The sequence below is a fragment of the Pseudoliparis swirei genome, chromosome 18 (genome assembly GCF_029220125.1).
Source record: "Pseudoliparis swirei isolate HS2019 ecotype Mariana Trench chromosome 18, NWPU_hadal_v1, whole genome shotgun sequence".
In the NCBI taxonomy this organism is placed as follows: Eukaryota; Metazoa; Chordata; class Actinopteri; order Perciformes; family Liparidae; genus Pseudoliparis; species Pseudoliparis swirei.
Window position 1 is genome coordinate 14,389,725 of NC_079405.1, and position 24,060 is coordinate 14,413,784.

The 24,060-nt window shown below is 39.4% G+C and overlaps 2 protein-coding genes across 2 annotated transcripts in view; both read left to right on the top strand.

Annotated features, from left to right (window-relative positions):
- The first annotated feature begins 55 nt into the window (after window positions 1-55).
- Window positions 56-7,112, top strand: bap1 (BRCA1 associated protein-1 (ubiquitin carboxy-terminal hydrolase)). Its single transcript, XM_056437229.1, has 17 exons — window positions 56-234; window positions 560-589; window positions 683-737; window positions 904-1,036; window positions 1,910-2,029; window positions 2,394-2,455; window positions 2,601-2,743; window positions 3,034-3,112; window positions 3,193-3,316; window positions 3,565-3,697; window positions 3,789-3,961; window positions 4,227-4,360; window positions 4,484-4,947; window positions 5,138-5,361; window positions 5,551-5,643; window positions 5,726-5,798; window positions 6,217-7,112. The coding sequence occupies exons 1-17, from the start codon at window positions 198-200 to the stop codon at window positions 6,348-6,350; spliced, it is 2,211 nt and encodes a 736-aa protein (XP_056293204.1). The 5' UTR covers window positions 56-197; the 3' UTR covers window positions 6,351-7,112.
- A 1,133-nt stretch (window positions 7,113-8,245) lies between these two features.
- The window catches only part of bsnb (bassoon (presynaptic cytomatrix protein) b), a 61,432-nt gene continuing 45,617 nt past the window's right edge, over window positions 8,246-24,060 (top strand). The window contains exons 1-2 of the mRNA XM_056437806.1: window positions 8,246-8,424; window positions 14,649-15,039. Coding sequence (XP_056293781.1) covers window positions 8,246-8,424; window positions 14,649-15,039 — 570 coding nt within the window. The remainder of the gene's footprint in view (window positions 8,425-14,648; window positions 15,040-24,060) is intronic.

The window sequence follows — 24,060 nt, forward strand, 5'->3', positions numbered from 1 at the left end:
CCAGTTGTTGCGACCCCCTGTCGTTTATTGATGACGTAGTTTGTAGGCGGCGAATTCTGTCTATTGTGTTTATCTTGAGCTTTCCATGGTTGTCTCGTGAATGGATACAGCTTTATTGTTTAATACTAATACACCTCTTTCGGACATGGACTGGAACGCATCTTAAAGATCAGTCAGCTTTGTCCGAAAATGCGAAAATGAACAAAGGGTGGCTCGAGCTCGAGAGTGATCCAGGTGAGAGAATTCGACAAACAACACAGCTAACGCTCACCATCGTTAGCTTCCACACATCCAGATGGACAGTTTAGCTTTCAAAGCAGCTTGACTTATTAAGCGTGTGAAAGCAACTTAAATTTAACTCAAGATTGAAACCCGGTGAACAAGAATATGTTTGATTATTGTCAAGTGTTGTACTAGTTGATGGAGCGAGTAACCGAAGGCAACATATCAGGAGGGTTAACATTATTAGCTACATTATTAACGTTAATCTGTTCATTCGTGATGATTTCTGGTGTATTATATGTTATTCAACTATAAATAGGATATTTGATCATTTCAGGACTCTTCACTCTGCTGGTTGAAGATTTTGGTGAGTAACGTTTGCACTTGTACAGAAGCTAAAGCCTGTCCTGGGCCCTAATAAAGCCACTTACAATGTATATTGTGTGTGTGTGTTCTGAAGGTATCAAAGGTGTTCAAGTAGAGGAAATATATGATCTTCAAAGCAAATGCCAAAGGTATGTTATTTGAATGCAAGTCTGTTTTGTGAACAATAATTGCAAGTAAAATCAATAATGAAACTCTCTGGCAGGTTATCCAAATTCATAGTCGAATATTCACAGTGTCGATTTACTTACACCTTGTTGGACTGTAGAATCAACATGTGAACAATGTTTTTTTTAGCCCTGTCTATGGCTTCATCTTCTTGTTCAAGTGGATTGAGGAACGTCGATCCAGGAGGAAAGTCAACACTTTGGTGGATGAGACTTCTGTCATTGACGAGGAAATTGTAAATGATATGTTCTTTGCTCATCAGGTAAGTGTTAATGTCATCATAGACTTTGGCAATAGTTGTAGTTATTGATGTCACATTAAGTATTTTGATTACTGAGCAACTCATTTGTGTCATAACTTCTTTTGCTAATTTCTTATGAGCTGTCATCTAAGAGAAATACATTTTTGCAATAGTACTGTCCTTAATGTAAATACGGTGCTTCTGAGCAAATTTCATTCATAGTCAATAATCACAAACAACCATTTAATATCACACAAGATAACAGTTATTTTAGTATGTATGTTGTTACTATTTTTTGGTGCAAAACCAATGACAAATGCCATTCACACCATATCTGGCCTCAAAGTCATTTGAGAACATCATTTTTTACTATTAGCCACATGTATTAATTTTATATTGTATGAAATTGTGAAAAGCCAGTAGATTGTTGGACTTTTAACCAGTACCTATGTTGTGTTTTCAAATCTATATATCGCAAATTGTGTAAATTAATATCTAAAAGTGAATACAATTATTCTGAAAATGTTCTTTTGATTAATTTCCACACAATTGTCTTAATCTCAAGAAACTGTACCGCTAAAAGAGAAGATCGAATAAAAATATATGAAAACACCAATCAATATTTTCAGTATTAATGAAAGGACAGACAGTGCAGTTAAAACCGAACATATATGGAACTTTAAGACTCTCGACATCGATTCCACCATACCAAATGAAATCACTAGATATTGTTCTGCTTCCAGCACTTACAAATCATGTCTTGTAATTTTGTTCGAGAGGGACATTGAAATGTAGAAAAAAAAACATGTCTTGTAATAATGCCTATAATAACACATTTGATGAACTGCATATTCTAACTCTGACTTGTGTTTATGCTGTCTTTTTTGTATCTAGCTTATACCAAATTCATGTGCCACTCACGCTTTATTGAGTGTGCTTCTGAACTGCAGTGGCGTTGAGCTCGGCACCACCCTTAGTCGCATGAAGGCTTTCACAAAAGCCTTTAGTCCAGAGGTATGATGTTTCTCACATTCACTCATGTATCTGTGTTATGTGAAGTGTAATTTAATAGTGTGCTTTATATATTTTTATAGTGTGCTACATACATTTGAAATTAAGTTCTCAGATTTGTTTTTCCTTTGCCTGTTACAGTATAAGTAATTCTAGGAAACTAAATGGGTGCTGGATAGATATGGTATTCAGAAACTCTATTTCTCAAACCCATAAAGAACAGACATTGTTCAACAGTCAAATCAGGAGTTTTTCATTTGTAGTTGATAGTCACGCGCTCTCTTTCTCTCTGCATTAAGAGAGAGACAGACTGACCTCCCTTCTGTCACTGTCATGTTTAACTTTTAATTTTTATATATTTTTTCAGAGTAAAGGTTACGCAATAGGAAATGCCCCAGAGCTTGCGAGAGCACATAACAGCCACGCCAGGTAGGTTACAGTCAGTGGTTCCTTTTAAAAATGGTCTCATTTCCTGTGAAAGAAAAGTCTGATGTGATTGGTACCATACTGTGAGAAATGTTAGGCGTTGTGCATTCATCAGTTTCTTAAGCTCTCTTTCTGTGTTTCTATGGAGACCGGAGCCCAGGCACCTGCCAGACAAACAGAATGGGATCAGTGCAGTGCGAACGATGGAGGCATTCCACTTTGTGAGCTATGTGCCCATCAAGGACCGCCTCTTTGAGCTCGATGGACTCAAGGCGTACCCCATTGACCACGGTATGAGTGTACACTACTGTTCTTTTCACACTCATTTGTAGCATTTTGGCTGCCATGAAAGCACTGAAAGTTGGCATAAAGGTTATGCCTATGTTGACTAAAGGTTTATATGAAATTCAATAGTTTACCTATTGTTATTTGTTATGTTTTAATATTGTTATAAGCCACTTGTATCCACTGTGGGGGCCTGAAACCATGCATCCTTTATATTGTTATGGGATTCCATGTTATGACACATTGTACAAAATATTATAATGCATTATTTAATGGATAATATTTCACTATTTCAGGGCCTTGGGGTGAGGAGGAGGAATGGACCGATAAAGCTCGGCGGGTTATCATGGAGAGGATTGGACTGGCCACTGCTGGGTGAGTGCTGAGCCGGTTAGCTCAAGCAGCGATAGTTCAACTTCTACTTCTTCTCATGCTGTTGCTCTGGTCTTCTTCAGGGAGCCGTACCATGACATTCGCTTCAACCTCATGGCAGTGGTGCCTGACCGAAGGATGAAGTACGAGTCCAAACTTGAAATTCTAAAGAGGAATCGACAGACTGTTCTGGAGGGTCTGCAGAAGGTCAGTAACTACTCTAACCTTCCTTACCCAAAATAGAATATACATGCGGCAGCATGTTATAGTTGAAACTTGGATTTATGTCTAAATGTGGTATTGCTAATAATTCCTTATGCTCAGCCTTTTTTGTAGTTTGAGATATAAGAGAATGTGATGGGACGATATTTAGCCGAGCAGGATCTCCTCAGTGAAATGTAATGACCTTGGTGAATATGCTGTGGAAAATCTTTTGTACGTTGTCGTGCCTTCAGATGATCCGGCTCACTCAGCCCGAGCTTGTCCACGACAAGAAGCAGCAGGAGTCTTCCTCCGTTGATGATCACCCCACTGCGATCAAGAAAGAGGCAGATGTGGAGCCAGTTACATCCCAGGGGGCTAATTCAGGTACTTAAATTGGCTTTATTTCCCCAGCTTTATTGAAATCTTGTAAACATTTTCCGGAAATACACCGACTCTAATCTAATATTTGATTCAGTGGATGAGTCTGGAGATCAGTCTAAAGATACCCCCTCAGGGAACGCTAAGATCACGGGCAAACCACCAGTCCCTACAGGAGGAGGTCCCCAGCAAGTCACCAGTACCAACCCCATTGGTCAGCGGCTGCCTGCCTTCCTGGACAACCACAACTACGCCAAGTCTCCAATGCAGGTAACGGCAGAAGTAAAGGTCCTGGCTGAGAAAAGTATTTCGGTTGTATTTAGTTGGTGTTGCAGTTTCTTCATTGGCCTGAAAAGATCTTTGTGAGAGGTGTTGGTTGTAGTTTACAAAATGCAAATCAAATGTACTGTTAATTAAAAGACTATTTGTATCATGACTTTTTTATCAATAAATAAATAATAAAAACCTCTGTTCCTGTTGTTACGGGAGCTTAAAAGATTAGGTGGAGTTTTACTTCATATTCTCTGATTAACAGGAAGAGGAGGATCTTGCTGCTGGAGTTGGACGCTCTCGGGTGGCTGGGCCGCCCAAACCCCAATCCTCCGACGATGAAGATGATTATGAGGATGAGGAGGAGGAAGTAGTTGCTTCTGCAGGCACATCTAACAGGTTAGCATTGTAATGTACATATAGGTATACTTTCTTTATATGTTTATTGCATGACTGAAGGGAGCTAAAGCTCTTAAGATTATTTTTAGATTTTGCTCTTAAATTTAATTTGTCGTCATTTAGGTTTAGACGGAAGGCAGGTCTGCGATCACGACCAGTGCGGACAGGGACTGGAATGGAGAGCCAGATTGCCCTCACTGTATTGGCTGAGAAACTGAAGAAGGAAGCCCAAAGGAAAGATGCTCTAAATACACCCCTTTCTGTACGCACGGAAGGGCGCACAGGAGGCATTTGCATCATATCTGCTTCACAGCCTTCCCCCACACCCAGCAACGAAAGCACTGACACAGCCTCTGAGATCGGCAGCGCCTTCAACTCCCCGCTACGCTCACCCGCACGCTCCCAGGCTGCCACGCGCCCATCCAGTCCAGTCGCATCCCATCTGTCTCGTGTTCTGTTTGGAGAAGATGAGATGCTCAGATTAGACTCCAGACATAACCGTGCAGTAAGAGAACTAGGTCCCTCAGTCAGTGCAGCTATGTTACACCTGCAAGAGGATGGCCTCATCTATGCTCTCCCTCCATCTGGTGAGTACCAGAGGTCTTTTCCAATATTTTGTGGCATTTCCAAAGATGATTTTAAAAGTCGGAGCATATTAATCATCATATAAAATAGGCGTACGGACCTTTCAATGTGAATAACATACACTCATTGTATTAATGTCTGAGTCTAGCTCATTTTGATAGATTGCTACTTTATATCTTCTCTGTATGGTAGATTTGGCTGCTGATGGCACAAAGCGGCCTTGCACTCTAGAGAAGATAAAAGACCTCTCGGCAGCAGAGAAAGGAGGCGTGAATGAGGGAGAAGAGGGACCATCTGTGGAGATGAAACAAGAGGAGAGCAAAGATGGAGCAGAGGTGAGGCCTAGCAAGGAAAAGCCCAATGCTTCGGAAACAACGGCAGACAGCAAGCCCCCTGGGGATAAGTACTCTCCAAAAGTAAGTCCATGGATATTGTTGAGTTAAAATGAACTGCAGTATGTACCTTTAATATTTTCAAGCCTTTCATGTTTTTTTTAACATCACATTAGTCTCGCATGTTTTACTTGTGCTTGTTGTTTCTAAAGCTGTATACTATAAAGATATAACAAACACAATGAACAGTTAATCTTATTCCGTCTCTTGCAGGAGCTGCTGGCACTGCTCAAGTGTGTGGAAGCCGACATTGCCAATTATGAGGTTTATCTAAAGGAGGAAGTAGAAAAGAGAAAGAAGTACAAAGTAGGGTTTGTTTTAATCCAATTCTGGTGAGTGAGTTGTTTTTGTTGGCTTTTAATTAAAAAAATTGTTTTTATTTGGTCAGATTGATGATCAGAGGAGGACCCATAATTACGATGAGTTCATCTGCACCTTTATATCAATGCTGGCCCAAGAAGGTAAATCTCATAATTTTGAGAATGTCTCTTCTTCTCTGCTTCCCCCCCCCCCTTTCCCCCTTTACCCGTGTCATTAAAAAACTACAATTAAACCTTTTAAATTTCCACTTAAATTCCTAGGGTGTTTGTGTTGGTGACTGAATGTTTCATACTTCTCCACTCACGTCACACCATATTTATGAATATTGCTGAAAAACATACAGGGACACCTTTTTCTTTTTTACCAGCTTAACACACACAATACAACCGGCATTACAATACTGCATTCCCATCCTAAAAGGCAGAAATAAAAGACACAAAAATAAATAACATTTTAACCACCATACATTTGCAAAATCCTAGTTACATGCTAAAATCTGTTTATTGTTGTTATAATGTCTTTGCTCCTTCACTCATTCTGACTGGGTATCTTCTTCAGGCATGTTGGCCAGCCTTGTGGAGCAAAATATTTCCATACGTCGTCGTCAAGGAGTGAGCATCGGCCGATTGCACAAACAGAGGAAGCCTGATCGCAGGAAACGCTCCCGACCGTACAAAGCCAAGCGACAGTAATTCCAAACAATCATAACTTCTGTAAAAAACCAAGCACCGAGCAATCGCCACAGAGAAAATGTAATTGATGCAATCCTGAACCTGTTTCATAACGGCAGTCTAGTGTTGTATTTTAGTCCGAACCGTCTCTACTTTATGAGATCGACCATGTGTTTGGTTAGTTCTTATCATTTATGTATATATGTACTTCCATTTTAGTCTCAATGTAAATTTTCGTATTTTTGAAGGAAAAAAAAGGCATGTGTCAAATGCTTTTTCATCTGGCAAGATATTCATTATTATTGAAAGATCTCCTCTGCAGTCTTATGGTCAGTTTAATATGTCACCAAATATTCAATTTGGTAACAATAAGTCGATACTTCCTCAACCCGTGTTTTTATGGTGCCAATGAAGTATTGAGTGTTCTGACAAAAGAAGGCCATGTGTTTTATTCCTCCATAGCATTTCAGTTATAACCTCTTCACTGTTGGTAATTCACTTTGTAACATAAAAAAAACATCTTTTAATCACACTCTTGAATGTTTTTTCAACAAAGGGTCGCTCGCTGTATATGAATATCTTCTGAGGTCCTGCAAATGAGGAACACGCTGTTATTTTTGTTATTTTTGTACTTGAAATGGATCTCAAAGTGAGTGAGTATTAAGTTGGATGTGTGATCTTGTATGTTTTTGTACATATGTAACTGTTGGTTGGCTTGCCTGTACACTGAGATCAGTTCTGTGTGCTTGCCAATTCATACTACATAAAAATGTCTTGCTATAATCCAGATTCCATTCTTCTTTTTTTAAATTACGAGACTACAATGGTTGATTCAGGATTACGGTATTTTATATTTTGAGTGAATTCATTGACGTAGGATTCCCCCTCATAGGACAACAACATATTTATAAATGCTGTTGACATTTATGTTACAAGTCTTTGTGGGCAGACACGATTAGGTTTATGAGATCTAAATGTTTTATTGTAGTGACAGTTGGTGTACACTAGGGAGAGCACTCATTCAGGAACGAGTGGGACCATCTCAGGAGACGTTCACAATAAAATGGACTTTGTTTTTCTGCAGTAGGATTGTGTTTTGGCCCCATAGCTGTGATATTCATGTGTATTTAGATGCATCTTAGTGTGTTTGTGCTGGTGTTATTTTATTATAATAATTATATATTTTCCATAACACTGTCATATTGTCTCTCGCCATGAAGTTGTTAATTTTATTTTCAATCTGACACTGTCAGTCTTTCCCATATCTTTGAGCGTGAATATGATCAGTAGTACACACAGCAGCATATGTGGGAGTGGGAGCTGAAAAAATACCCCCCACCTACACATTTGTACATTCTGTAGTGTTATGTCACTACTGTTTGCCTGTGATTTTGCTCAAGATCTGTGGATTTAGGAATATCTGCTCTGCAACTACCAGTTATTTTCATAACAAATTAATAAGATTAGCCGATTAATAGTTTTACCTTTCGAGATTTTGTAATTAAATGATGAGTAAGGACCATTTGTAGTGTACTATGGACGTCTTTTAGGCTTACGAGAACAGCTATGCAAAAATATGGACACATATAATAACATTTCAATCATGTGTGATGTTGCTAGTCATTTAGGTTAATAACACTATGTCATGTGCCCTAGACGAGAGAGCTCAGAGGTATTTGCATGGTTACTTGAGACAACCCAGCGTCGTGAACGCGCACGTATGAACCACTCAAGTTCCCACCCATTGCGTCAGCGCGCTCCCTCACTCTCCGTCAGCGCGCGTGCTCCGTGCAGGATGCTGAATTGTAGGTGATGATGGCGGAAGGGGAGCAGCGCTGAGTTTCATCTGAGTTTTTACCACAGCTGTAGAACCATCTACAACATCGTTTCTCTCCGTCGAGACCTATCCCGAGGCGATGGGGAACGAGGCCAGTATGGAAGGGGAAGGACAGGCGGGACAGCCCGGCCCCGCAGTCCCTGCAGCGGGGGCTCCGGCTTCCATTTCAGCACCACCGGACTCTGGACAGCTCATCAAGCCCAGCAATGGAGCGCCTGCCGGAGGAAGTGGGGCTGGACCCGGGCCGGGGATTAACAGGTAGCCGCTCTAGCTAGGACGCTTCTCCGCCCAACTGTAGCGAGGAATCGGGGAAGCTCCACGGCAGCATGGCGAGTATGCTACGGTACATCTGTGCGATGTGGAGCGTAGATAGGCTTTAGGATCAACCGACTGCGTGGAGATAGACCTGCATGGGTGCTTAATTATTTATTTAAATATCCTTGTCAATATAATTCACCACCCGCTTTTGAGACCCATTTCTGCTTATTGACAGCGCCACCCTTTTACTCAACGTCAATGTGGGTCGAAGTCACATTTTAAATGCAATGCTTTCGATGTAGAATCAATAATGCGTAAGTATAGCTTTCAAACGCTTCAGTCGGGATTTCTACGCCCGTTTTTAGGGTGTCTGGCATCAGTAGCTAAGTAACATGAATGGATGAGCGACATTTCCCTCCTTCATAGTGAGGTAGTGCCAAGTGAATATGAATACTTCGGATTGGGTCTCACAAATATTAATGTCTCAGGTGATGAATAAATTAGAAATGTAAATGATGCAAAGTGCACTGCATCTCATGTTTGATGGCTCACTCGGTTCCATTACGGGTTGATTTCATGAACATGCCTAGACATGAAAACCATCACATACGAAGTCATTCTAATAAATCACCTTCCTGTGTGGATGGTTGTACAGGGTGACAATGCTCCCACCAGACAGCGTCATTGTGAGCACAGCACCGTAACGCATATGCCATACAGCTGCCTCACTCATCAGATCTCAAACCAAATCAATATGCAGTGGAAATTGTTTTTCACCATTATAACTCGACACAGCACAGGAAAAAGGTAATTTCTTCTGGAAGCGTTGTGTTAAATCTCACCAAAAAAATCCCCACACTGAACCATTGACAGTTATGGGTAGTCTTACATAACAGTATTATATTATGTTGGCAGTTATAGTTGCTCATATAATTTCCAGCTGAGATCATTAGTGTTTAATCACGTGTATAGCCTGTCAGCCTAGGTCTGTGTGTGGGAGGGATTACCCTTCCAACAAGATCTGATATGGCCTTTATTACACAGTTCAACAGTTGCAAACCTGAACATCCACATCCACACGCACAGCTGTGTCTTGGACGTGCCACACCTGCTTACAGTCTCTCATGCCGTGTTAGCTTGCCAACCAAGATGATGTATATATGTTCATTCTTCTTTCAGTTCTAAAATGCAAGCGGATTCTTTGAAACGTCTCTTGCCTGATTTGTGTTATACACAAAACGATTGTGAGGTGTAGTGTGGAGCTGTATGTGTTCTGCCACCGTAACTAGAACATTGTGTAGGCCTACCCCTGATCACGTTGAGGCCAGTCTATGTTTCTATTAGTAAGAAACAGCGACTGTCCATCCATAAATCCATTGTGGGGCAGGTTTAAAGGCTCCATAATGTGATGTGGAGTGCTGAGAAACAGAGATGGTGAGAGAGAGTATATCATATGGCTAATAAAATGGATCTCTTAAGATCAGGGCCCCACATTCAGTCTAAATCTTCCCTTAAAATACAAAGAAGTTGTGAGAGCGTAAGAAACAATGAGACAGTGGCTGTGTGGAGACTGTAGATATGATACTTTCATCAAAATTAAAATGCGTGGCAGCGTTTTACGAATTTGCCAGTTAATATAAATGGGCACATACTATACGATCTCTCTCTCTTTCTCTCTCTCTCTCTCTCTCTCTATATATATATATATATATAGAGAGAGAGAAGTTGTGTGTATATACTAAATGTGTACACACACACACACACACATATATATGTATGTATATATGTATATATATTTATACACTGTATATAAATGTATGGCAGTCAAAGAGTTAAATCCGAGCCCATGGAGCTATGCGAGTCATCCTACTCTTCATATCCACATAAACCACAAATCGTTGTTTTCTGCATTAATCATAACAGCGTTGACTAAGTGCACAGACATCCCGACTCGATGAACATAACTGACAAGCCTATACATTTGTAAAAAATACCTTTTTGTGTTGAACGCATAGTCCATATATTTCCTGTGTTTACAACTATGTGCTCCTGCTATATTTTGATCTCACGGTTTTCTGTCAAACAACCAAATTAGTGAAGAGCTGTAATTGCTCCTTCATGCCAAAACTGTTATGAAGTGCTGAGAGCGACTTGACTCAGTCTTTTCAAACAATGTAACGCATTAAGCAATGCAAATCAAAATAAATAAAATTCCATTACAAACTTGAACATAGCTATGTTCATAAAATCCATGAACATGATGGATACGTTCATGTTCTTCTAAGACGGAGTGTACAAACAGTATAACCTCATAATTAATGTCCCTTCAAGAAAGCACTGTGTGGCCTACACACACCAAAGGGGTTATCACAACTCAAACAAATAATGCAAAAGCAGTTCTTATTATTTATAATATTATGACAGCTATAGAATTCAGAAATTCAGAATGGCTTCCTATTCGTGACAATGTAACCTTGTTGTGTTGTGTCTTTAATTTAAACACATGTCAACTGTGAGGCCACAAGGATAATATGAGTGAGTGAGTGAGGGAGTGAAAGTGCACTATTGCGTCTTTCCACGGATAATTCTGCATTCTGCTGCATCAAACTAAATATTATTTTGGTTGCCAGTTTTATCTGCATGTGTTTACATTATGTTTAGGGGGTTAAGCTGACTGAACCAGTACAACATACTTTCTTAGTACGTACCAATATCTCAGATGGCACGATCCATCCCAAATATACTGTGACATAACTCTGGCTGAAGCTGAACTCTGCTCCACCTCTATTTGCCACTTTGTAAGGACATTGTGGTTGGTGAGTTAGAAGCAGACTCGTTAGTGCAATTAACCCCAGTTTGAAAACAAAGCTAAACTAATTCTTTTCTGGAAAATACATACCTGACAATCTTTAAAAAAAAACCAGATTATTGTTTAACAACACATACCACTGTTTTGGATATATACATAATCCTCAAAGACTCTTTAAATCATCCGGATGAAAAAAATATGTTGTCTGCTGCACGATAAAAAAAGATCTTTGACTTATTTCCCAAGTTGCGACTAATTCAGGCCGCTGGAAATTACATCTTTAATTACTCTTTTTGTGAAACACAATCAAAATATGAATGCGTTATTCAGTGTGAAAATGTAAAAGATCAATATAGCAATGTAAAAGCGAGGTATTCATTCTGGTTACCTTGTATATTTTTACTGTTTTAACTCGGAAATCCTTTTTAGGTGCAGTGGACACAATATATTTTTTATTCAGATGGTTTGAAAACTCTGAAGTTTCTGGAAATACCTTCAGAACAGCGGCTTGAGTTGTTAAATGACCTTCTGTATTTTTAAAAGATCACCAGGTACATATTTTTAGAAAATAAAATGCTAAGCTCCGTGACCTAAATATATTTCGGCAATACACACAGGTCATTAACTGGGGCGAGAGGGCAGCCTGCAATTTATCTGAATGACACTCAAACACGAACCGTAAAACAAGGCATTGCCATCACACACACTACAGTGTGTGTGATGTCTTTGGGATCATTTCTTGAGGGCCACTTGTTATGACTTTGATGTAGTCATGCTTCAAGTCTTTTCTCATGTGACGCACTGCAGGTGGTGGATTTAAAATGTCAGCACTACAGCTCCTGCATATACATTTGACCAACATGATGGGGACGACCGTGTCTCTGCAGGAATCTCTCCCTTATCCATGTCTCCATTGCTCATCAATTATTTTTTGAGGGCCTGCCAAGATGGTTGATACTAAATGATGAAACGGCTGCAAATAATGGAAATAAGACGAGCCGTGGCCTATAACACTGCTATCCACTTGTCAAAGACTGTAATAATTAGTTTATTGAATATTGTCACAGCCTTGACTTATGTCAAATTCTTACAGCCTCTGACACAGGTTTGGCTAATTGGAAGAAGAAAAAATCATTATATTTGTGTCTTTTTTATTTCGTGGGAGTGCAGCACAAAGTAACTCGTTGCTGCTCACAACTTCAAACAAAATGACTTCTTTAAAAGGATGCATTTGGCATCATTTGTGACATATATTTCTTAAAGTCCTCTTTGTCCTACTTTATCCCTGGTATGAGGAGCTGATAAAACGCACTTGAACACATTACACCTCTTGTGTAACAAGCAAGGTGTCTTGCAGCCACAGTATGACAACATTAAATATATCTTGAATCTTAAATTAAAAAGTATTTCCCTCTGGGAAAATAATCATTACCTTGTTCCATTTTACTTCCAAAAAGTCAGTAGTCACTGACATTCCTGAAACCTTGTGAAAACAGAAGAGTTGTCTGTGTATTTATGCTCTACTAGATGCCTTTAACATGCCTTTAGCCATTATAAACAAATATTGCATTTAAACATGTTAAAGTGTGATGTTTCCACTACCTCTTTGGTTTGACCTTTAAATATTACTCAATAGATGACACACAATATATTTTACTTGGCCTGAGGTAGCCAGTTAAATTTCCAATGGACAAAAGACAAAATCAATGACATATATATATAATATCCATTAAAGGGTTACTGATACAGGTATTCTACATTGGGCTGAAAATAATCTAATTTCCTCTTGTTCCAAGATACATATCTGTTGATGCAACACTGCTGGAGGACACATGGGAAACGGGCACACACACCGGCTGCTGAGATGTTACTGAACCTACCTTTGGATTTCATGTGTCCTCATTCTGTATTCAAATTAAAAAAGAGGAAATAATTACTTTCTGCTAACACATTATTAAAGCTGCTATTCATATATTTTCAGAAATTACCGACTCTTTAGTATTTATATCTGTGTGATGGAGCGTCTTAGAACTACCTACTCTGGTTTGAGACACTCAAAATGAATTGTTATTGGCTTGTTGAGTCTCAGCTGTTCTGTCTGACAGTGCCAATATAGGCGTCCACTGTGTGCTTGTTACCACACCACTCAAGTATATAGTATACTGTATATTTGAAAGGAAACGTTTCACAACAACATTTCCCAAAATGTTACAGAAATGAACTATTCCTCACAAAACGTCGCAGACAGATATTATTTTGCAGAGAGTTCCCATGACAAAAGAAGGGCAGCTCACAAACCCTTCACTGTCCACTTTGTGTTAAAGCAAGCAATTTGTACTGGTTTAGACACAAATCCTCAATTTGTTCTCACTGGACTCCCATTATGGATGAGAATACTGCCAAGGAGTCTTTTAAAAAGGTGTCTCTTTTTATTATTTAGACATGCCCGAGGCTTTGCATATATCAAAAGAGACTCCACTTGGGTATCAGTGCCATTCAAGTGATGATCATTATGTAACACTACCTTCTATCTTGTGAGGACGACGGAAGGATTTAGACTGCATTTGTCCACTCTGTGAAGCAGTGGTCAGCAGCCTTAACAATATCCTCAAAAGTCCATTTTAGCCTTGAACCGAGTGAGAGAGGAGGACAGCACACTGGCAGCACCGTGTTTCATCTCAAATGTAACAGTCCAATGATGGTTTGAAAAGTGCAGGTTTTTCTTGATGGGCTCACGGCGGTGAACAAAGGACTCCTGTGGGAAGGGGAACAAGGTTGGAGTTGTGCAGCAGCTCAATTTAGGCTAGAACTCGTAAATGCTTACATAATTATTTTATTTCTCCTTTGATTTCCACCATCCTCTCTTGGTGGATGCAGAGCGGCTGCTGAGTCGACGGGCATGACAAAACAAGGTCTAAGTTGTTATGACAGTGGAAATCCTCAACTCCGATTTAACTATTGACACCAATCCCTGAGGGACGTATGAGCCAAAAGTTTACAATTCTGTTGTCTGATACACTCCATTTGTTCCCCCCTAAACCCATTGCTAAGGCCAGAACAGCTTCAAAGAATGAATCAAGGAGTACTTCACAGAAACCATAGAGGCGATATAAAATATTCAACATATGGCTCTCTGTTGGCCAAGGTCTTGAGTAGTCTGATATCACACTATGCACAACAATAACACATTTTAATGGGATGTGGACCTTGTACATCTCACAGCTGAAGGCTTCCAAATAATACCACTCAAGCTGAAGAACAGCTTTGTCTTGAAATTAAATAGAGATCACTGGTATAAAACCAGTGTGGGACTAATTGTTTCTGCCCGGAGACAAATGTTGCCAGTGTAAACTACAGAAAAATGTGTATTACCAATTGTCATCTACTTTTGTGTTCTCTTTGTCATCTCTACCAGACCAACTCAGTCAGACCCTGGACCGAAAGCAGGAGTCCAGAGTGGTCACGGGACAGGGGACAGGTTGGCCTCCCACGACACCCGACAGCAAGCTGCGCCTCAAGGAGAGCAGGGCCAGGGCCATGTGGCCAGGAAGAGTCTGCATGTGGATGTGGGAAGTAGCAGGACTGGGAGGTCCCCCTCTGTGTCGCCTGACCGAGGCAGTGTACCCACCTCCCCTTACTCTGTGCCACAAATTGCTCCCATGCCCAGCAGCAAGCTGTGCCCCGTCTGCAAAACCACCGATCTGATGGGCACTGGGGACGACAAGCCTAACTCCAACACCTGCACACAGTGCCGCTCCATGGTGTGCACCCAGTGTGGCTTCAACCCCAACCCTCACCTCACAGAGGTAAGTGGTGGGATTTTAACAATACCAGTGTTGTACTTTCATGATGGAGACATTTTCTATTTTCCTCCAGTTCTGTAGTCAAAAAACAGCTTAATGCATACACATAGTAGACATGCTATGTATGGTAATTAGAAACCTGGCCAGGATATGCCATGGTGTATTAACATAGAAAACAAAAAATGGTCATAAAAAAAAGCTGTTGTACAATCGACTACACAAACACATTCAGAATGAATTCAAGCATACAGTATTATAGGCTGCCTGAGGGCTAAAGAAAAGAGAGGCAGTTGGGTTTGCTGTGTGAAGTTGACTTACCAAGCACATTGTCTGAATGAAACGAATAATACAATGTCAATATTTTACGACCTATCCACGGACAACCAGGATGTTCTTCAAAGGCCAATCAGCCGTCTTTATCCCTTCAGGTTTTATTCAGTAAACACTATTTCCCCAATGTGGAGCTACATATGGAATAATATATGCACATTGACGGCTGTTTAATTCTTGTAGTTTTTGTACATCAGCTCTACCTATTCATCGCATCGTATTTTTTAAAATGTGATGCCGTGTCTTCATAAAGCATATCAACAGGAATACAAAGTCTCTTACAGTGAGTGTCCATTTAAAATGTTGATCAAAGTGGTTGATTCAGCTACTTCATTTTGGTCAACTTTTTCCTGTGGTAATTAATTCTAATTGGCATTGTGATAATGTCATTGATGACTACTAGTGTTGTCAAGTTGGCTGTGACTGGCCTGCAGCCTGGATTGCACCAACTGAAACTTAGCGAGGATGTGAATTAGTTGCACAGCTGATTGAGAGCTGTGAAGTTCCTAGTTCTGGCCATTGCTCGACTTGATTAATGAAGTGTTTAATGATTAATGGGCTCATGATTTTTCATCCCCAAAGACCTGCTTATCACACAGTAATAGTGCCCAGTAACACATTCGTCACTTCCTGTTAGTTGTAATGAATATTAAATGGTTTATTTAATAAGGGACAGTGCACATTGATAAAAACATTGCAGTAAATGTGCCAGTTAGCCAAGAGGCTATTTTTCATCTGTAGTCCCAATGTTGCTGATGTTAAGAACAAACCTAAAAACATAAGATTACAAATACAATCTACAGATAAAGCAAATAAAATAAGGGAGAACAATGTTAAAATGGACAGAATAAAAACATAAAGTCAGAGATACAACGTAAAAGCATACAGACTAAATGTGATATATAACTGCAAACAGGTGAACGACAAGAGAAGACACGCAGGTGGAGTAAACGGCCGACCAGCAAGTCAAGACATACAGAGACCGGACAACAGACCGATAGACAACAACTGACAGACAGACACAATGAAAGTCCAACCTGGACAGATGGAGGAGGTAGGAGCCGTTACAGTCTAGTGCTGACAGAGCTGGGTAGTAATGCACCATTTCTTTGTTTCCGCTTTCAAAGAGTTGAATGATTGTAGCTCTCTGATAGATACTGGAATGTAGTTCCAGTCAAACTGCTGCTTGTACTGAGAATGCAGCATGACTGAACGCACTTTTCCTGAGAGGGATGATACAATCCCCTCTTGCTGCACCTCTCGTAGGTCCTTATCTTGTGCTATGTTTTTTTACAGCTGATGTTCAAAGTAGATGCACACAACATTTGACCAAAGCTCCATCCATCCTTTGTGACAGGCTCTAGTGAGCATCCAAATCATGCCCATGAGCCTCTCCCAAGAGAAGCTTTTCATAACACCGCTGAACGCAGCACAACACCTCTCCCCACTATTCACAATCATTCATGTGCATCAAAACAGTCATCATTGTTAAGAGGTAGCGGAGAAAGCCTATTGCCTTCATCCTAAAATAAATCGCTTGCCTAATTTGAATTGGTCCATGTTTCGCTGTTACTGTGAGTCAAGTGTGGCATTGTCATCTGTCACAAAGTTTCACATCAACTCCAATGAGTCATGTTGCAAATTGCAGCCAAGATGCAATGTCAGTTAAGCTGGCCTGTAGAGCAACTGCAGGCTGAAATAAATATGATTCAGGGAGTAAATGTTTCGTTTTTTAAACTGTAGATGCACGCATGCACATCTTAAATACACTCTCGCATGAGTGCATATGTGTGTGTAAGAAGGGAGACTCGGCAAAAGATGGAAAGAGGAAGTATAGTGGGAGATGGAAGGACTAGAAAGAAAAGCGTGGACCAAAACGGAGACAGTCAGAGAAGAATAGATCATGGTAGGAAGTGAAGGAGAGCATGGCAGTGAAGAGAACTGCGGAGGTGGATGCTTTGGGTATTTTTCAGCTCAGCATTGGTGAGCTTGTCAGATGCTGAATGGGAGAGAGACTCTGAGGGAAGCGCTCAACCTCTGGAGACCTGAAAATGTACCCCCCTAACCTACTTAGCATGGATTGGGCTTTTGCCTCCTGCAGCAGATCTAACACAGCCTTATCGCTCATCAGCGAAATTGATCATGGCCACGTAGTTGCCGAGCAAGGTGACGATAACGACGAAGACGATGATGTCTGGAATTGCAATTACAGTGATGCCGAGGACAGGTATTGTTATATTTGTTCTGTCGTGGAGACAGACTTTCAGGATTTTCTAGGATTATAATTGTTTTTGTTTGTACATCTGGTGTTTTGATGGGGAAATTACTTTTCTTTTAAACGGCGTTTCATTTAATGCAGTTCCAGTATCGTCACTTGATCACAACAAAGGGTCAGTCCAGGTTCATGTCAGAGATGTTTCTGTTTATGAATACTTTACAGACACTGATTGAACTGTCCAGGATTATGTGTCAAATCTGATATTGAAGAGGCTTTCATCTCAAATTTCTAAAAGATGGCAGTGCTGATTTAAGTGTTAATTACCAAGGGCAATTCCATATTTGGATATTTTAGTTTATGCCTATTCACCACAAAGTCCCAAATGGTATCTCTGGCTCAGCATCGAAAGTGTAAAGTAAAGTTTATTTTTTTTTCAGCAGGAAGCTGACCAATTTCTGTTCTTGTAAGATTGTTTGAGGAATGATAACAATTGTTGAAATTCAAGTTGGAGCTGTGTTTAACAACCTGGTGATGGGAATGCAATTCCGAGAGACGTAAACAACAAGCAACAAGTGGATGTTACTGTCAGGCAAGCTGAGACGACCAGGTTTATTTGGACGTTTTGTCTGAGAAGGTGCAATCATATTCATGAGCTTGGAGCCTACGTATGTTTGCGCATAATAAAAAGAAATATCGGTTGAAAACAAATAGTAATGAAGGTGGTGTCCGATGAAAGACATTGTGATGAAAGAGGAAAAGGAGATACAAGACAGTCCGAGAAAGACTTGGAGACGGAGAATAAAACAGAATAAGAGCTAAGAGAGAGAGTGAAAGTACCAAAAAAAAACTCGCCCCTCCCCCCACACACACAGTGTTCTCCCACCATCATACAGGGGAACATCTGCTTTATAATTGGTACAATTTCTATTTATAGATCATACCCTCCTTCTGTCTGCATCGATGGCCGGGTCCTGAGAAGCCACAGCTGAGAGAAAGTGAGAGAGAGAGAGAGAGAGAGAGAGCTGTGTGTTAGCAGGGGAGAGAGAACTGGAGAGAAAAGCATCATCATAAATTAACCACAATACGAGAGTTCACGCTCTGCAACACTACATTGATTTAGCTCTAAGTGCGGTAATATAAAAATGCAAAATAAAGAGATGAATACAGAAGTTATTCTGAGGCACTTTTGAAAACTAAACCTTTTCTATATGCAGTTTGGGGTGCTTCTCCAAGATGAAGGCATCAGCATGGCCAAAACACTCTGGAGATGGATTTAAAATTCTCTCTTGTTGAAGACTTGTTTTATACTTTTGTTTGAAGAGTGCCTTGGAACTGCTTTTTTTTGGTTTAACCAACAATCCCACACACTGAAGAGCAGTAATAACAAACGCTCCCACACAATAGACTCTGCAGAGACACTCGTTACATCTCCTCCTCCCCTATCAAAATATAGCAGGTAGGTAGCCACAGTTGGAAGTTGCACTAGATATATGTAGCAACCAAACTAGACATGTGATACAATTTTAACTCCAAAATACAATATTTTGCACTTATAAATGTTCAACTAAGATTACACAAACTCATATTGTACAAGTATGGATACATTTATCCATAATGTGTTATATTATTTAGTAATTTAAAGCTGGACTGATTAATTATTTTCTATTAACAATGGCTTACATGACGTCATGCATACATGTTCATCACAACAACTTAATTTCATTTTAATTTATTTATTGTCGGGACCGTACACATGAATCAACCCAGGGGTAAATGTGTCAACCGTAGTCCCTGTAGCCAGATATCACAAGCCTTTACTAATGGAGAAAATGGTTATCACAAAAACATCATAAAAAGCAATAAACATACTGGTTACGATCATGTATAGGCCTCATCATAAAATCATTAATAAATAAATAAATAATAAATACAAAAAAATCATTAAAAAAAAAATACATCCACCGAATCCCTAAGGAGGGTGTCACGATTCATGCTCACACATCTGATTGCTAAAAAGCCAGTTCTTCAGGCCGTGTTTAAAAGAGTGATATGTTCTGCTAGTGCGTATATGCAGAGGCATTCCAGGGGTGTCCTGCCTTCACTGAGAACGCAGACTGGCTAAAGGAACTTTTCCTAAATGGGATGATACAGTCACCTCTCTCCACAGATCTAGTTTGTCTACTACTCGGCGTGTTTAAAAAAATAAATTCACCAAGTGGGTGTCCAAGTGTTCGAGGCGCTGCTTTAAGGTTGTCCTTTACGGCTACATTGAATACCTTGAGTAGCAGTCCAATAGTTTCCCACCAGCACTCTTTTTGTAAAGACGGTATTTAGCTGTGATGAGCAGCTACTATGAGTCCCTCTGTTGGTCAATCACTCGGGTGCTTCAACCCCCTCCTCCCGCACACACACAGCTGTAGGGTACAGACTTATAGTGAGGTGCCTTTAAGTTTCTCTAAAACAGACGGGCTGTTTTTATTGCTGACTTGGACTTTAATGTTGCGCAGGTCATAAACCCAAGGCCCAACATTGTTTTTTTCAAGCTGCTGCAGTAACCTCAACCTGAGAGAACAAGCTGTCCATAGTGGTGTGAGTGAAGATTATTGTATTTTTTCAAAGAGTTCTTGAAGGCAGCTTTATAGGTTGTGAGTGTCACAGGTATATTATTGATCTTAGTTTGAACTTCTTCCATGGTGTACTGTTTGCCTCATGAGTGAGAGCTCCTTAAGTTGTTTTATAGCATGCATTGTCTATACAAGGGAACACATTTCTATTATAAGATTATTCATGGTCTGATTTTTCTAAGAGAGTCTTCAAATATAAATTGAAAATAAATACAAATATATATTTATATATAAACTAAAATGAGGTGGTCATATCATCGAAGGATAAATCCAATATACCTCGAGGGAGCCAGAGACTGGTTCCTAATCCCCTCGAATTAATTCAAATATCTAGCTTCAGACATCTCTAATCCCCCTCTAACTTTCCATCATGTGGCATTTATATGAGGCAAAGTGGAAGACAATAAGGTTATTCTATGGATCTCTCAATGATATTATCAATGTGATGACTGTAGAGAAACAGGATTCTAACAAAAGAAAAAGTTTGAATGTTTTATAAATCACAGATTTTGGGAAAATATGTGGGGACAAAGTGAGCCGTCGTTTAATTCTTGTTTTCCCACCGACAAGACCGCCGCATTCAGTCTGCTTGTGTGCGTCATTTGCTGAGTAAGCAACTGAGACTGTGTCACTTTAGAAGAAAAATCAAAGCTGTTTCGCCTTATGATACAAAATGTATATTATATATGAAATCATTATTAGATCATTATCATATAAATCTAATCTAAATATGGTAGAGTTTGTATTAAAAGGTTTGGTCATGTAAACTGTGACAGCATGCACATATTGTTAATTATTATTATTATTGACTGACTTGTATGGCCCCTAATGTTTTAGAAATTAAATGTTGGTTATAGTAGGATTGATACAAATTACAATGTGTATGTTTTTAATAAATGTCAGAATCCTACTTACTGTAAATCCTGAGACAGTTAACTTCTCACTGAACATGTAGTGTGTCCATAAATCAAAATACAGAAAAGTATTTAAAATGTGTTTTTATGTGACTTTTTTGCATGTTGCACCTTTAGTGGACGAACCGTATGAACTGGGTCAGGTATCCAGCTGAGACACTCCAGACTGAATGTTGCATTTACCAACACATTTTGCCATGAGAAGTGCCAGACACTAAATCTAGGACACTGGTTTGATTATTAGCTGCATTTAGAGTTTCAGCTTGCTATAGTCGGTGTGGTGCTCTCCAGCAGGGAATAATAGCAACCATCACATATTTTCAATTTGTTTGAATTTAGGTGGTCCAGATGTGTGTCTTTCATCTATTTTCATAGAGTTGTGACTGTAAAAGAATAAAACAGGAAAAACACATTGAAGGCTCACTTTCTGCAACATAGTGACAATATAGTGATTTGTTACTTTGTATGTAACTCACAAGTTTACCACACTTTGTAAAGTCACATTGTTTGTGCATCAGTGCAGCAACATCAATATATATATTTTAATGGTTCATTTTTATTCTGCCATATTTGCAGATAACAATTTTTTTTTTAGCAGTTTATATTTAAAGTTCAGACATGCTTATTTCTTAACACTCACTTTTTACTTCTTACTGTCTTGATATTTCTCCCAACAATTAGGACTCTACTAAACTTTGTCCTTTGTTGTGATTTTATTTCCCATCCAACCATAAACATATATCCTATAAAATGGGTGAAAAGAAAAGAAAAAATCAATTAATTAGAATTCAATAGAAATGGACGTTATGTGTTTTTCTGAAATGTGTCTCTTTTAAAGCTTTTGAATCTAATGTTTGTTCCTGAGTCTGTTTCAAAGCTATGGTTATGGTATTGGTCATCATTTGTGTTTGTGTATATTCCCATTTTGTTGTCTATTATCTGATATTAGCTACCCTTTAGACTCTAAACGTTAAGGGTAGCTACATTACTCTAAAGTTTAGAGTAATGTATTCATGATTTGCTACAAGCACTAAACACAGTGCATCTGGTCTTTGTCCAAAAATCTAAACTAAACTGCAACAGCACTAAATGCCGCCTTAAACCTTAAAGCTGAGAAGAGTTTGACACAGTCTCAACAGAAATGTAACATTAAAAGCTTCCAACAGGCATTAGCATGACTTTTGCAGAGATTAGTTTTGTATTGCATCACACTGTGCAGGTGTGTATTGTGTATATCTTCCGTACTATATACCAATATATAATGTTATACACTACCTCTCTGCACCATTCCAGCGTCTCCACGCTGTGCCTGACACTGCAACAATACCAGCACAGCATGAACAGAAATGTATCCATTCTAGTCTAATAAAAAAAATTATGAATGCAATTTCCTGCTTTGCAATAATGAGGAGTAAAACAGATGTTTGTTATTGAGGTTTTGTAGTGCAGAAAGAGACACATTGACAGGAAGGGGAGGAGGGAGGAATTTCAATGTTTTCTGGCCCAATTTGCAAGGAATTGATAAACTGCTGCATCCCAAACTGCAGTGCTCAGGTGCTGTGCGTGCTGAGCGGTGATACTGCATCGTGATCTCTGGGACTGAACTTCCTCCTTTGTCTGCATTCTTGTTTAGTTGAAGTTTGACTGAGAGCGTGTTCCTTGGGAATGATGGAGTGCATAATGTCTCACTCCTGTCTACTGGAAAAGAAAAAGGGGCTAACTCTGTGCACCTGTGTGATGTATGCAGCGCATGTGTGTGTGTGTGAAGATTCCCTTCTACTTCTCTCCTTGAAAAGTCATTGTTTCTTCACACTTGAAACTATAAGGATCATTATGGAGTCACAGGGATGTTATTCAGGTCAGTGCTGCCACAATTTGTGATGCACGTGTAACAGTTGTTGTGTCCCTTCATAAAAAATCAGAACACAGGACTGGAATCTGCTTTTAATTTAAGTAATTAATGTGATTTTTATTGTACTACACAGAGTGACTCTCAACTACATCTGAGTTATAGATGTGTTCTGATGCTGCTAGTTCAGTTCCATCTGTAAACACAGGTTTAACTTGGGGATATTTTCAAATATAATCAGTAAAGAACACAAAATGCTGATTATCTATCAATATCTCTGTAAAAACGTGTGCGCAAAAAGTTGCTCTAAATATTAGGAGTAACTTTAATTCTGAAGAATGGTTATTGTTAAACCGCATGTTACTAGCTGGGCAGCTCATAAGGGGATAAAACAGGGACAGTTGTTTGTGGCCTAGCTGCTGAGTGGGGCCCATGGAGGCCAGCAATAACCGTTTATCCTAAATGTTAGCAATGATAACACAATTTTATTTCATCTAAAATATTTCCCATTAGTCGTTAAAGCAAACAAAAGCATTGTCTTTATTGTTGCTTTTGGAAAATGTATCCTGTGTTCATTATTAAACTCCCTCCTGAAAATATCTTCTTGAACACAATCATTGAGAAAGCCACAGCCACATGACCTAACAGAAATCTAAAATATGATCTATTAAGAGTGAATTTCCTTGCTATGCTATGCCTGAGTAATTTGTGTCTCATGTGTTTCAGGGATTAAGTGAATAATCTCACAAATAATCAGCAGGACACTCCATAATAAAAATAATCGTTATTTGGGGAGGACCCATTAACTAGACAATTACTATGGACGGGCCTGGTTACTGATAATTGTACTCTACTCAAATGTCCCAGTAAGCTAAGACTGTTTGACATTGAATTCATGACAGATTCGATGTTCAATGTTGCAGCTGGAAACAGCAGTTGAGAAAACAATGTCCCGACAAGGTTCCTTTAGGAGCCGATCTGGAGCTTTTGATTCTATCACTTGATCTCCATCAATAATTATAGGGTTTAAGCTTTTGTCAACGAATATGAAGATGCTTCAACTCCAGGTTTGTTGATGTTAACTATAGG